Source organism: Eulemur rufifrons, chromosome 7, assembly GCF_041146395.1.
Source record: "Eulemur rufifrons isolate Redbay chromosome 7, OSU_ERuf_1, whole genome shotgun sequence".
Classification (NCBI taxonomy): domain Eukaryota; kingdom Metazoa; phylum Chordata; class Mammalia; order Primates; family Lemuridae; genus Eulemur; species Eulemur rufifrons.
Window position 1 is genome coordinate 261,067,973 of NC_090989.1, and position 15,278 is coordinate 261,083,250.

Consider the following 15,278-nt stretch of genomic DNA (forward strand, 5'->3'; position numbering starts at 1 on the left):
CAATAGGTAGACTTTTTTGTTGGCTTCTTTCACTTAGCATAGTGTTTTCAAGGTTTGACCATGTTTTAACGTACCAGTATTTCATTCCCTTTTATGGCTGAATAATATTCTATTGTGCAATATACTACACTTTGTTTATCCATTGATCAGTCGATGGATATTTAGGCTGTTTGCACCTTTTAGCTATCATAAATAATGCTGCTAGGAACATCTGTGTACAAGTTTTTGTGTGGACATATGTTTTCAGTTCTTTGAGTATATACCTGGGAGTGGACTCACTAGGTCATATGGTAACCCTCTATTTAACTTTTCTGGGAATGCTAAGTTGTTTTACACACCAGCTGCACCAGTTTACATACCCAATAGCAATGTGTAAGGGTTCTAATGTCTCTACATCTTTGACATGTGTAATTTTCCATCTTTTTGATTATAGCCATCCTAGTGGGTGTGAAGTGGTATCTCATTGTGGTTTTTTTGTTTGTTTGTTTGTTTTGTTTTTGATTTGTTTTAAGACATGGGGTCTTGCTTTGTTGCCCAGGCTAGAGTGTAGTGGCTCTTCACAGACACAATCCCACTGCCGATCAGCACGGGCGTTTTGACCTGCTCTGTTTCTTACCTGGGCTGGTTCACCCCTCCTTAGGCAACCTGGTCGTTTCCCGCTCTGGGAGGGCACCCTATTGGTGCCAAACTTAGTGCAGACACCCGATCGGCATAGTGCGCTATAGCTGAAAACTCCTGGGCTCAAGCGATCCTCCTGCTTCAACCTCTAAAGTAGGGAGTAGCTGGTACCACAGGCATGCACCAACATCATTGGGGTTTTATTTTGCATTTTCCTAATGACTACTGATGTTAAGCACTTTTTCGTGTTATTGGCTATTTGTATATGTTCTTTAGAGAAATGTCTATTCAAGTACTTTGCCCATTTTTTAATTGGGTTGTCTTCTTTTTTGTTGAGTGTAAGAGTTCTTTACATATTCTGGGTACTAGACTCTTATCAGATATATGATTTGCAACTACTTTCTCCCACTCTCTGGGTCTTCTTTTCCTTTTTTTTCTTTCTTCCCCCAACTCCCCTTTTTTTTCTGAGACATTGTCTTGCTCTTGTCGCTCCAGCTAGAGTGCAGTGGTGTCATCATAGCTCACTGCAGCCTCAAACTCCTGGGCTCAAAGGCTCAAATGATCCTCCTGTCTCAGCCTCCACTCCAGAGTACCTGGGACTACAGGCACGCACCACGGAGCATGGCTAATTTTTCTATTTTTTGTGGAGACAGTTCTCTGCTGTTGCTAAAACTGGTCTTGAATTCCTGAGCTCAAGCGAGCCTCCCACCTCGGCCTCCTACAGTGCTGGGATTACAGGCGTGAGCCATCGCCCCCAGCTTGGCCTGGGGTATCTTTTCACTTCCTTTGAAGCTAAAAGTTTTTAATTTCGATGAAGTCAAATTACCTATCTTTTCCTTGATTACATGTTCTTTTGTTATCATATCTAAGAAACCATAGCCCAATCACAACGATTTAGCCCTAAGTTTTCTTCTGAGTTTTATAATTTTAGCTCGTACATTTACGTCATTGATCTATTTTGAGTTAATTTTGTCTATGTTGTAAATGGAGCGAGGTAGGTGTCCAACTTTCTTCATGTGCCTATGGATATCCAATTGTCCCATCCACCCTTTGTTGAAAGACTATTCTTTCCCAATTGAATGGTCTTGGCACTTTGTCAGGGTCACAATCAATTGATCATAAATGTATGGGTTTATTTCTAGACTTGAAAATCCATTGGTCTAAATGTCTTAGTTGAGCTTTTGATGGAGTGGAGTGAAATGAATACATTTTATTCTCTAACAAGTGCTTGGAGTATAGTTGAACACTGGCTCATGCTTTTTACCTGTCATCTGTCATGAATAAGAGATTGACATCCTCTTCTGAGACATGAGGATCCTACGAAGGGTATACACCTGAAAAGACAGTATAATTCTGATCTGCTCCCAGAGTCTCCTTAGAGACAAATAAGGTCCAAATTTCAATCCACATAGCTTGGCTAAAAGAATGTGAAGCCTAGTAATTTTTAGGCAGGTATAACTCTGTACACCCATCTCAGCATCCTGAAATTCACACTGTTGAGTCCCTACTCTGTGATGTGCGCCACAGAGCAGCTTTGATTTGAGGACTTTTATTTCTTCATATTTTTTCAACATAAACTATTTGCAGCAAAGTTACCAAAGACAGTAAGTTGATTATATGAAATTACCATTTTTTATAGGTCAAAAACTGTTGATCGGTGGCGTGGTTTTTGAACAGTTGATTTATAGCCCTTCTCTTTGTCCCTAATTAGCTAGTAGGTCAACTATCTCTTCAAGCCCTCTTATTAAAGGTAATAAAACCTTATCATTTGTGTATAATAGAATGATCAGTCTTTCTGTTTGGCTTTGTTGAAGGTGGGGGTGGAGAGGCATCTGTAGGAGTGCAGAAAACTCATACAAAATATTAAGTTATTAACAAGCAAATTATAAAGAAGGGGGCAGAGACAATTATACCCTGGGCCTGGAAGCTTCATCCTTCAGTCTTTAGGGACCAACGCTTTGTTGCAATATGTTCTGCTATAACGATGCAAGATGGATCTCTCTCTTCCTGTTTACTACTGCCAGGGATCCTAGAATAGCATGGCATAGTTTGTGTCTGGTAATGTTCAATCTTGATGACAGCTGGCACAAGAAGCATAACGCTGAACCCTGGAACAAAGATGGTTTTCTGCTCAGCACAATTTCTACTACAGTGTATTATACAGCAAGCTCAGAAAGATAGCCCAGACTTCTAAATAAATTTATTCCTTTTTAAGTTGTTAAAAATCGAGTCTTCCATTTGACCTTATAAAAATTGAAAACTTCTGTTCATTGAAAGACACCATCAAAAGAGAGAAAAGGCAAGCCACAGACTAGAAAAAGATATTTGCAAAACACATATTTTATAAAGGGCTCCTACCTAAAATTTATAAAGAACTTCTTCAAATCAATAAGAAAAAGACATGCAACCCAAATGGATAAAAGACTCAAGCAGGCACTTAACAAAAGAGCATAGCCAAGAGGATAGAGCACATATAATGATGCTTAACATCTTTAGTTATCAAGGACATGCAAATTAAAACACAATGAAATACCACCACACCCCCACCAAAATGACTAAAATTAAAAGTTTTGCCTAGATTGTGAAGTAACTGGAACTCTCGTACACTACTCATGGGAAAATAAATCAGTACACGCACACTGGAAACCTCTTTGGCTGTATTGATTAAAGCTAAAAATAAATATATATCATAAGACTCAGCAAGTCCACTCCTGGGTATGTACCCAACAGAAATGTACACACATGTGCACCAAAAGACATGTTCAAGAATGTTCATGGAGGGATTACTTATAATAGCCCCAAACTGGAAATGACTCAAATGTCCAAAAACAGTAGGATGGATAAATAAATTATAGTATATTCATACAATGGCATACTACACAGAAATGAAAAAGAATGAACTATAGCTAACTTGAAACAACATGAACATATCTCACAAACACAATGTTGAAAAAAAGCCAGACACAAAAAAGTATAGTAGTATGATTCCATTTCAATCAAGTTCAAGAGCAGGAAAACTAATCTATGGCGAAAGAAGTCAGAATAGTGGTTACTTTAGGGAGCAATTTGGGAAGGGGCATGAGGGAGCCTTCTTGGGTGCTGGAAATATTCTACATGTTGATCTGGATGGTGTTACATGGGTATATACATGTGCAAAAATTCATTGGCCATGTGTGCTTAAGATTTGTGCACTTTAATGTATTTAAGTTATAACTAAATTTCAGAAAGGCATTTTAAAAAATAAAAGTCTTCCAGACACCATCCCCTACTCTGTATAGTTGGGCAACTGCCCCTTCTCATCCCCAGCAGACAACTAGAGGGGTATTCTCGGAAGAGGTTAAGACAGAGCAGAAACAGGGGTACCATACTAAATCAGGGGGATTAAGGAAAAGCCTGTATGCTGAAAGTAGAAAACCTGCAGCCTTCCTCCCTCTCCTAGCTCCCAGAATTCTAGCAACCAGACCTTCACCCAACAGGCAGGAAACGGGAAAATTATTCTCTGGGGAATCTGACCACCCCCCAAAGGAAAATACCCAAAGATGCCAACGTCGGGGGCGGGGGGGTGGTTCTCAAACTAACAGCCCAGTTAGGTCACTCTATAATGAAGCATTTTAATGACCCACAAATGAAAAAATCTTCCAATTAGTTTTAGTACTCCATTCTTAAATAAGAATTACCAGTCCGTGGGGCAAGCCTCTACTGTGGAAGAAACCAAAACAAAGAGAAAGACGACAACAACAATAACAAAACAACTAGGGGGAAACAGACTGTAAGGTAGAGGGAGACATTTTTTTTTAACTTACTAAACTCAGATAAATAATAGAAAAGATTGTATTCATGAAAATAGTTCACTATTTAAAAGAGGAAGACTCAAGGGACCAAAAGACACTCTTGAAAATTAAAAATATAAAAAAATATAAAACTCAGTGGAAGGGTTGGAAGATGAATTTGAGGAAATCTCTCAGAAAGTAGAGTTAGAATAAGAATGAAAAAGATAGAATTAGAGACTTATTCCAGGGGATTCAACATTGAAATAATTCTTGATATCATATAAAAAACAAAACTTTCTTTGTCCAGCTAATTAGATGTAGCCTTGAACTTTGAAGGATGTTCTGGCCTCCCAAGGTATCTGACACAAAGAGAAAAGTCAGAAAGCTTTGAAGTGAGTGTTCTAATCACTCCTTGGGATGAACTAGATTATGCTGTTTTTTATGTTCGGGGGCAGTGGGAAAGATATAGCATTAAAGTGTCACATGAAATCTCACTCATCAGACTATGCACTTTAGTTTTAAGGGCTGCATTTTGCTTTTTAAATAACATTTTAAAATTTAAAAATAGGAAGACAGCTAAATGTAATATAGTCTCCTAGGTGGACTCTTAGAACAGAAAAAGACAGTAGGGAAAATTAATGAAATCCGAATAAAGTATGGAGTTTAGTTAATAGCTATGTACCAATGTTGGTTCACTAATTATGACAAATGTGGTGATGTAGGATGTTGGCAAGAGGGGAAACTAGATGTGAGGTAGGTGGGAGCTCTCTGTATTATCTTTGCAACTTAAACATAAAACTATTCTAAAATTAAATAGTTTATTTAAATTTAAAAAAAAAATAGGAGGAAAGAACTTTTACCAGACAAATCACAACTCTGTTAGACAATCACAACTTTGGCATAAGCCTAGAGTCCAGACCATGTGACTGTAACTAAGCGACAACCAGTATCAGATGTCAGTCTAATCATAGGTCCTGTTATTTTCAGTGGTGGGGAAAAATCATGAAAGTGGAAACTGCAAGCCAAAATATGTAAAATCATAAAAATGGAACTGATGAGACAGCCAGGCTTAGACGAGGTGCCATGGAGAATAGGAGGGCATTGTAATTTCTTGAGTGAGAAACTGATGTAGCGAAAGCAATGATTTAGGGATTTATCTAGCTGCAGTTTGCCAAATGGATTGCAGTTGGGAAGAAATCTGAGGCTGCGGCTGGGGGATCAGCAAGAAGGCAGTAACTTGCATGTGAATCTAAAGCCTCAAGACTAAAATCCTAAAATGAGATTTCTGGTAAGGGTTTCAAGCAACATGATTCTTAGTGCCACATACAACTTGTTTTAAGCACCTGGGGACAAGCAGAGCCTATCATGGAGACAGGTATAGAGGAGATCTTAGCTTGACTCCCTTAGATATTTGAATCACGGAACAACTTCGTGCCCCCTTGTTCCAAGTCCAAGCTCTCCTGGCATCTTATGGTCAGGACTGTGTCTTGTCACCTCTGCTTGTCCTGCAGTGGCCCTGTGCTTGTTCTGATGGTCAAGATGAGCCTACACTTATTTGAAAATTTTTAAGCCATCCTAATGGGTTTTTGAAAACTTTTCATTTGGAAATGATTTCAAATTTATAGGAAAGCTGTAAGAATAAGAATGATATATAGAACACCGTATGTTACATATTTTTATACCTATTGTGAAACATTTATTTTACTCCATTTGCTCTTTCTCTCTCTCTCTCTCTCTATATATATATAAATGTACGTGTGTGTATACACCTAATACTTTTGAATCATTTGAGAATACTATGCAAACATCATTGCCCTTTAGCCCCGAATACTTCAGTGTGTGTTTCCTGGGAATAAGGATATCCTTTTACAGAGCCACAGTATAGTCATTACCTTCAGTTCATTACTCAGTCTCCGTTCCTTGAATGGAACCAAACTACGGGAACACCCAATATCCTGGTCTGACCTGTCCCACGGCCAACTGAATCGCAGGAATGAGAAATTCGAAGTTTCGTTTGAATTTTAGGTTTGTGTTTTTGAGAGCACCGTAGAATCAGATTTTTCAGATTAGCTTGAAATTGGACTCAGTATGGGTTTGTTCTACTCAGTTCGGCTATTCTATTATAAAAGCCTCCTTCTCAAAGAATAATAATAATGCCAATAATGGCAAGCACTAACCTAGCCTTCCTTACCATGTGTCTGGCACTGTTCTAAGGACTTTGTAATTATTAATGTATTTAATCTTCCCAACAGCCCTAAAGAAACCATGATTATCTCTGTTTTATGCACAGGGAAATGTAAGCACAGAAGTTAAATAACTTGCCCATAAATACACAGCTGATAAGGGGGTAGAATTAGGATTGGAACCCAGCCTCTCTCAGATATCTTTTAAAATTTGTTAATCTAAGCGTGTGTGTGTGTGTGTGTGTGTGTGTGTGTAGCCTTCTTACGTTTCATAATGTTTTCTCTAAAGATGATCCCTATCGATTGCCTCTCATTGTGTTATGTTCCCCTAGGGGAAAAGCATTCATTTTCTTGATGTGTTGACTTTTCAGCTGAAGAAAAGGTGACTGGTCTCATGAGCCCGGAAGAATGAACCCAGAGGAGGTTGTTTACACGAAGTTCTCCCACTCACCAGCTGTTGAGAGTCTGCGGAAGAAGAGGAGGATCTTATTACTTCAATGAAAGCATGCAACGGAGGTTCCCAAGCCACCAACAGCCAAGTGGATTTGGTACAGTGAGGCTGTCTAATAAATGATTCATCAAAAGTGTTTGATACAAACCTGTCTTGCAGCAGTGTCTTCAGATTTACTGTTGCTTTCTCTCTAGCCTCGTGTATGTTTAAGCGAGTCCCTCTTCTCACTCTAGTGCCAGTACTGGCCTGCAGGCTGGATCCACCATGAAATTCTAGTTCAAGCTGAATCTGTCCTCTCTGACTCTGCTATTTATAGAGTCAGTGTGGGTTAATAAGCACTATTTATTGAGTGCCTGTTCCATGCCAGGCATTAGGCTGGGTGCTTTACATCCATTTAAACTTCACAAAAGCTTTGTAAGGTTACACCTATCATCTCCATCTTGCCTGTGAAGAAATGGAGGCTCAGGGAGGTTGTGTGCTGTGTTAGACCACACAGTTGCCAGAGTCAGAATTCAAATCTAGATCTAACTACAAAGCCCCTCCACTCTAACACTGTTTTACTTATTCTTGCTCCAGAGATAATTACCCCATCTTATTATCACTAGTATTATTTCCACTCATGAACAGGGGTAAGGATGGCAGGGTGTGTGTATGGGAAGTGTCTGAGATGGAGGATCAAGGAGTCTTTAGAGGCACAGAAGAATCACAGAATTATTTTCTAAGAAAAATAACACAGTGTTATTTTAGATCAGGGGTTGATTAAATATGACCTGTGAGTCAAATCCAGCCCCCAGCCTATTTTTGTAAATAAAGTTTTATTGGGAACACAGTCACACCCAGTCCTTTATGAATATGGCTTCTTCTGCTCTACAGTAGCTCAGTTGCATAGTTGTGACAGAAACCATACGGCGCTCAAAGCCTAAAATATTGACTCTCCGGCCCTTTCAGAAAAATTTTGCTAACCCTTGTTTTAAATGATTTTGGAAGAACTGTTTTCATGAATGCTAATTTATTATTTTTTCCATCTGACTGAAATACTAAAGATAATTACTATATTCTAATGGTGGTGGTGGTGGTGGAGTTGGGGTTTGGGAGGGCTGTAGAGATCTAACCAGGACAGGGAAAGGGCAGAGAGTAGAAGGGAGAAGTCTAGGCCTCTGGGTCCCCAGGTCAACTCCACATCCCAGACTCCTCCCACTCATGTCCTTCCTATTCCTCCTGCCAAATCAAGTGTCCAAAATAACTCATTGCTCATAAGCATGTAAGTGGCCTCCCACATATAATATGCTCAAATCCCAACTCCTCAGCCTGGAATTCAAAGACTATAACAATTTGACCCCTACTAATCTTTCTACTCCATTTTTCCCTTTTTTTTAATCATGAGGATATCATGCCAAATTTGTGTTTATAGTTCAAAGCCTATTTTCTTGTCTTTGATTCAGTTTTATGTAGCAGAAAAATAAACATATACTACTTGCAGGTGTTTGTCTCAGTCCATTTGGGGTGCTATACAAAATACAATTGACTGGGTAGCTTATAAACAACAGAAATTTATTTCTCACAGTTCTGGAGGCTGGGAAGTTCAAGATCAAGGTGCTAGCAGATTCAATGTCTGGTAAGGCCCTGTTTCCTGGTTTGTAGATGGCGCTTTCTTGCTGCCTGTTCACATGGTGGAAGGGATTAGGGGCTTCTCTCAGGTCTATTTTACTCACCCCATTCATGGGGGCTCCACCTCCATGACCTAATCACCTCCCAATACCATCACCTTGGGGTTCAGGATCTCACCAAATGAATTTTAGGGGAAACATAAACATTCACACCATGACAGTGTTGTATTTTATAATAGGACGGCAGGCTGAGCTTTTATATGTGATGCCACTTCACCCAAGCTATAAGGTACAAACAAAAGAAAAATTTATAAATGAATTAGTTTTCTACAGTAGATGCTATCCAATTGTATTTAGAAAAAGTATTTTACTATTTTTAAAATTGTAATATCAGAAGCTTTTTCTCACATTGCTGTGTATTTTTCATAAAGATGATTTTTTGTGGCTGTAGAATATTCCACCTCCTATATGTTCTAAAGTTTTCCTGACACATCCCAGTATTTGGGCATCGAAGGTTGCTCTTTCCACGTGTTTCATCTCCTACTTCCGTTCCTTGTGGTTGTTCTTCTCATTGTTTCCCACCTTTGCTCAGCCTGTTTCTTTGGCTTGGAAAGGATCCTATCTTCCCTTTCTGCCTGCCTGTCTTAAGTCTTCCCCTCCTAGCTTAAATCCTGTCACCTTTCCCCCTCAAATCTTTTGTCATGGAAAAATACAGCTTGACCTTCAGTATGCGGGATGGATTTCAAGAGGCTTATTTTTCCAGAAAGTGCTGACATAGTTCCATCTTCACCTGGCAGCAAAGGCACTGCAGTATCGAAGGGCTCACAGACTCTATTATTTCCCTGCTGCTGTACTTAGGAGAATGGCTTATTTTAGAAAATAGTAACAGATAGCTAACATATGTATTTTCTATACGTCTGGCATTATTCTAAGCACTTTACATATGTTAAGTCACTTTTCTTCATAACAACCCTATCAAGTGGATATGGTTAATACTCTCATTTTACAAATGAGAAAATTGAGGTGCAGAGAGGTTAAGAAATTGCCCAAGGCCACACAACTGGTAAGTGGTAGACTTGGGATTTGAATTCAGACAGTCTGGCAGGAGTCTGTGTGCTTAACTAATGAAATGGAAGTGCAGCTAATTCACTATGGCCCTTTGTCTCCCTGGTCACAACCTGGCCCATACCATTTTCAGAACATACGCGGAGGGAGGGGGCTGCTGGGCAGTGTTCTTACTAGGAACAGTGAGGCTACTCCTCTGTGTTGGAGAGCCCTGGCTCGGGGCCAGCAGCCTTTCACAATGAGGAGATGGACAGGCAGATAGATTTGCTTTGTTCTTGGTTATTCTCTGAATATGATGAGTCCAGAGGCATGACCAGAGACAAGGCAGGGTATGTCAGAAGCACTTGTGCCTTCTAGACCTACTCATCTCAGTGTCCCCGGTGCCTAGCATAAAGCAGGCCATCACACATGCGGAACGTATTGTGACACAGTAACATCATAATGGCTAGAGTTTAGCTTACCACCCCTCTCAGGCCCTCCCTCGGAAAGGAGTGGGGCCTGTTGCAATGGACCACATGGGGGTGAGGGTGGGGAGAGGAAATTTAGGGAGGCTTCCAAAGGTGAGTACAATTACAAAACTGAGTCAGAAAGGGAATGGCCTTTCCCTCCTAGGAGACTCCGTCTATAACGAGTACCTAGCATCAGAAATTAGTGCTCTGACTTCCAAGGGGTTCCAGGGCTTTTGAGTGAGTTTGGTTTGGTTTTTAGTAAGAAAGGGGCAGGAAAAACAGAATTAATTAGGTTTTTATGGTTGGGAAGAGATGATAGATAATAGCTAACTTTTTTGAATGCTTACTACGTGCCAGACAGACCTATGCCAAACACTTAACATGAATTATGTCATTTAATCCACTTCCTAATCCTTGTAGGTGCCACTGTTATGATTCCTATTTCACAGCTGAAGAAACTGAGGATTAGAGAGGACTTGGGGTCTTCCTGGGCTGGGTGGCATATGCTAAGACTCAGGCCAGATGTATTAGCAGAGAACAATGGGTGAAGATTTTGGGCTTCAGCTAAGGGTAGCCTCTGGCTAGTGATTATGCTTCACAAAAGCAGGTAGAACAGTGAAAAGAGTTGGAGTGAGAATCGGTCTTCTAAGGCCTCAAAGATCCAGAGGGAGAAGAAGCCACACAAGGTAACATAGAAAGACATGATGTGTAACAGTAATATTAGTAACAGCTACCACCTGTTAAATGCATACTAAGCCAGGCATTTTCATACATAATCTCTTTCAATCCCCACAACAACCCTAAAACGGAATTAGTACTATTATGATCGCTATGCTACAGATAAGGAAGTTGAGACCTAGCCAGTTTAAGTGACTCACCAAAGTGTCACCGAAGTGACACTGCTGGGAGGTGGCAGTGTCAGGAGTTAAACTCAGATAACTGACACCACGACACCACCCATGGCCCTGTCCTGACTCCCAAAGGGGAAGACTGCTGGCAACACTGAAGGGAAAGAAATTTCTTTCCCCGGTGGCTCACGCCTGTAATCCTAGTACTCTGGGAGGCCGAGGCGGGTGGATTGTTTGAGCTCAGGAGTTCGAAATGAGCCTGAGCAAGAGCGAGGCCCTGTCTCTACTAAAAATAGAAAGAAATTATATGGACAGCTAAAAAAATATATATATATATATAGAAAAAATTAACCAGGTATGGTGGCACATGCCTGTAGTTCCAGCTACTGGGGAGGCTGAGGCAGAAGGATTGCTCGAGCCCAGGAGTTTGAGGTTGCTGTGAGCTAGGCTAACGCCACGGCCTTCTAGCCCGGGCAACAGAGTGAGACTCTGTCTCAAAAAAAAAAAAAAAAAAAAAGAAAGAAATTTCTTTCCCAAGAACTGGGGGATCCCAGAACCGATGAGGCAGCTCAGTGCCTGGCACCACTCAGAAAGGACAGGGAACCCGGTCCTGGGAGAGACAGTTTTGCATAACTCTCTACATTAGCAGTGTCAACTCTAAGGCTCTCCTAACTTGGAATTTCCTCAGAAAGAGGTTCCTGGAGACCTAGAAACCTCAATCAGATAAATATCTATGACTAGATATGCTATCTTAGAATCAGAAACCTAAGTTTTGAAATGATATTTGTTTCTATGAGTCTGTAGTTCCTTTACTTTTTTAAAACAATTTGGTTTCTCTTAGTTCAATGGTCTTCAAGTTTTAATGTGCATCAGAATCAGCTGGAGGACTTGTTAAAACACAGATTACTGGACCCTACTCCCAGAGTGCCTGATTCAGCAGGTCTGGGGATGAGGCCAGAGAATTTGCACTTTGACAGGTTACCAGGTGATGTTGATGCGGCTGGTCCAGGGATCACATTTAAGAACAACTGCTTTACTTGATTGGTAAAGCTACCTTTGAAAATTTCTAAACAGATTTGGCTGTGAAAAGGTAAGTACAGAAAAAGCAAAAGACTTACTAGAGGCAGTGGGAGTAGGTTGGGGTATAGACTTAGTGCCCAGCTTGGTGAGTGACTGTGCTGGAGAACCTGTATGGACTGGAAAAGACAGAAGTCACAGCCAAACGGAACTCGTTGTTCCTGGGTGGGAACAAGGGGAAGCAAAAGGCCCAGGATGAGCTGGCCAGGGAAGCCAGGCTGGCCAAAGAGATAGAGATCTGGTGAGGACAGAAGTCAAATGGGGTAGAGCTGTTGTCAAAAGCTGCAGGCTCCTGGCTGGGCTTCAGGGAAAGAACTGGGGAAGCTGGAGGCAAGGAGCCAGGAGTGAGCTCCTGGGGTGTTGCCCTGTGACAGAGTCTGGTGATCACATTTCAGCTGCGACTCACTGTCTCCACAAGCCTCTTTCTTCCTCCTCCTGTGGTGGTGCCTGTCAGTTATAAAGTGCCCAGGAATTGCCCTCTGACAGTAATGATATAAAGTCCTTGCAGCAAGAGAAGTGTGGACAGCGCCAAATCTTGTTTCCTCCCCTTAACGCTGGATCCCACAGTGGCAAGCAGGGGCAGGGCTGGGAAGCACGCAGTCTGGCGTTTTGACTTCTGATGTCTCCAATCTCCAGGCTGCATTATTCCCTCCTGGACAACACACTCAGCTGCAATGCACAGTGTGGAGAAGGGCCTTTGTGGCCACAGCAGTGGGCTAGTAGCTGGGCGCCTCGCTGTACTCACCGCTCCTCATGGAATTGGGAAGGCTCGAAAAGGAGGCTCCCCTCACTTGGTACCAGGAGATGGGCATCTGTCTGTAGGATTGTATGCCACCACTCCTTTAAGCTGGCCGGAGCAAAATTGTGCACATAGGTTCTCCCCAGACCCTAGCTTTCAAGACACTACCTGAGCCAAGCTCTCGTTTTCCCTTTTGTGCCCTTCGTCCCATTTCTTGCACATCTTTGTCCTGTTAAAAAAAAGGTTTTATTGAGTGCATACTATGTAGCAGGCCCTGTGCTGGGGATACAGATATAGGTAAAAGATGTCTCAGCCCTCAAGGAAATCACAGTATAGTTGGGAGACCCACGTGTAGACATAATGACAGTGTTGTAGGATAAATACTGTTTCTCAGTCACAGAGCTCATCCCCTCCCCAGGGCTTTTCATTATCTAGAATGCTCTTCCCCACATCCTCGTATGGTTCATCCTTTCACTTTACTCTGGTCACTTCTGCGAGGCCTTCTCTAACCTCCATATGGAAATTTTTTTTTTTTTTTTTTGGAGACAGGGTCTTGCTCTATCACTCAGGCTAGAGTGCAGTGGCATCACCATAACTCACTGCAACCTCAAACTCCTGGGCTCAAGCAATCCTCCTGCCTCAGCCTACCAAGTAGCTGGGACTACAGGTGCTCACCACCATGCCCAGCTAACTTTTTTATTTTTGTAGAGACAGGGTCTCTCACTATGTTGATCAGGCTGGTCTTAAACTCCTGGCCTCAAGCAATCCTTCCACATTGGCCTCCCAAAGTGTTAGGAGTACAAGGGTGAGACACCACCACACCTGGCCTCCCTATGGAAAATTGAACCCTCCCAATTCTCTGAGTTAATTTATCCCACGTAATTTTTCATTTTAGTACCTATGACCACTTTGCACATTATTATTATTATTATTATTATTTTAGGGTCATCCTCTTATACTAGATTGCAAGCTCTGTGAGAGCAGAGCTTTGTCACTGCTGAATTCTCAGTTTGTAGAACTGGAACATAATAGGTACTCAATACATATTTTCCCTTTTATTCATTTATCATAAGTGATTGCCCAGCTGAACTTTTTTTGAGCCTCTGCAAAGTCATCCAAATGACAGGGCCTGTCTGCTTGGGGAAGAACTTTTTAAAGCCTCTACCTTCCCAAGCTTTGTAAAGTCTGTATTGACCCTTAGGCCAGATGGCGCAGGTTCTCATTCCCCCCTAACAACTATAATTTACTTACTTAGCACTACGTACCCGACACTTCAAAGACGTTATTTAATCCTCACAATCCTCTGCAAAGTCCGCATTATTTCTTACTTTATAGAAGATGAAACAGGCCCGGGGAGAGTGACTTGTTCAAAATCACACAAATAGCAAGGTGCTCAGGGTGGGCTCTCCGGGAAAGGACTACCAGGTCTCAGAGCTCATATTAGTTCCATACCGATACTACACTCCCCTCCAGTCCCCCTGGCCCTTTCCCACGTTTCTGCCACATCCCCATCCCAGCCCGTTTCCTCTCATTGGACTGCCGGGCTCGGTCGAGCCTGGCTGCCCCTCCCAGGCCAGTGTGGGGAGATGCTTAGGATGCGCGCGGTCTGGAGAGAGGGCTGATCTACCTCCAGGGACAGATCCCCTTTCCTTCCCGCACCCTCCCCACGGGCCCGGCGGCTGTGCGCCCAGTGGCCTATTCCAAGGCCTTCAGCGATCGCTCTCGCTGGACGAAAAAGGATGCGGGAAGGGAAGAGAGGCTGCAGGACTACGGGAGATGGACTGGCAGCGATCCTGCTCCCCACCCTAGGCGGCTGGCTCCCGGGCACCCGATACTCCGCCCGGCTGCAGCGCGCAGGCGCGGGGCGCTCCTCGCCCCCGCCCTTCTGCGGGCCGCCCTTTCACCCTGGCAACCGCGGCGCGACGGCTGCGCGCGGGCTGGGCGCGGACGGGTGCGGCCGGGCGGCGCCGGTGCAGGCTGAGGCAGCGGCCCTGGGTAGCGGTCTTAGAGCGTCTCACCTCCCTCCGCTTTCTCACACGGTTCCTCGTCGCGGGTTCGGGCCCAGCGGGCTTAGCCCCTCGCTATGGACTCCCAGAAAGTAAGCGGGGTCGGGGCGGGGGAGCGCGGGGCCACCAAAGCCGACCGGGCCGGCGGAGGGTGGGCGGGGCGCCCCGGGCTGGGAGGGCGGTGGGCGCGCGGGATGGGCCAGGCGTACGGGCTGCGATGGTGGAATGCAAGGCCGAAGTGCAAGGCTCCCGGGGCGGGAGCGAAGCGGCGGCTGCTCAGATGTGGGGACCGCGCCCGGTGGCCTGGGCTGGCCTCTGCCCTGCACTTTGTCATGGGCTCTGACTCTTGAGGAGAAACGGGGAGCCATTCCCCTTTTTAATCAATCACTTTCTGCAGCGCTGCAGGCCTCCTTTGATTCCCGCAGCCTGCCAACGTGCTAGTGAGGGTGTATCCCTCCTTAGCAG

At 43.3% G+C, this 15,278-nt stretch overlaps 1 protein-coding gene across 1 annotated transcript in view; it reads left to right on the forward strand.

Annotated features, from left to right (window-relative positions):
* The window catches only part of SLC44A1 (solute carrier family 44 member 1), a 166,917-nt gene extending 158,528 nt beyond the window's left edge, over positions 1-8,389 (forward strand). Inside the window, exon 16 of the mRNA XM_069474519.1 lies at positions 6,943-8,389. Within this exon, the coding sequence (XP_069330620.1) occupies positions 6,943-6,957 (15 nt within the window). The 3' untranslated portion in view covers positions 6,958-8,389. The remainder of the gene's footprint in view (positions 1-6,942) is intronic.
* Positions 8,390-15,278: the final 6,889 nt, after the last annotated feature.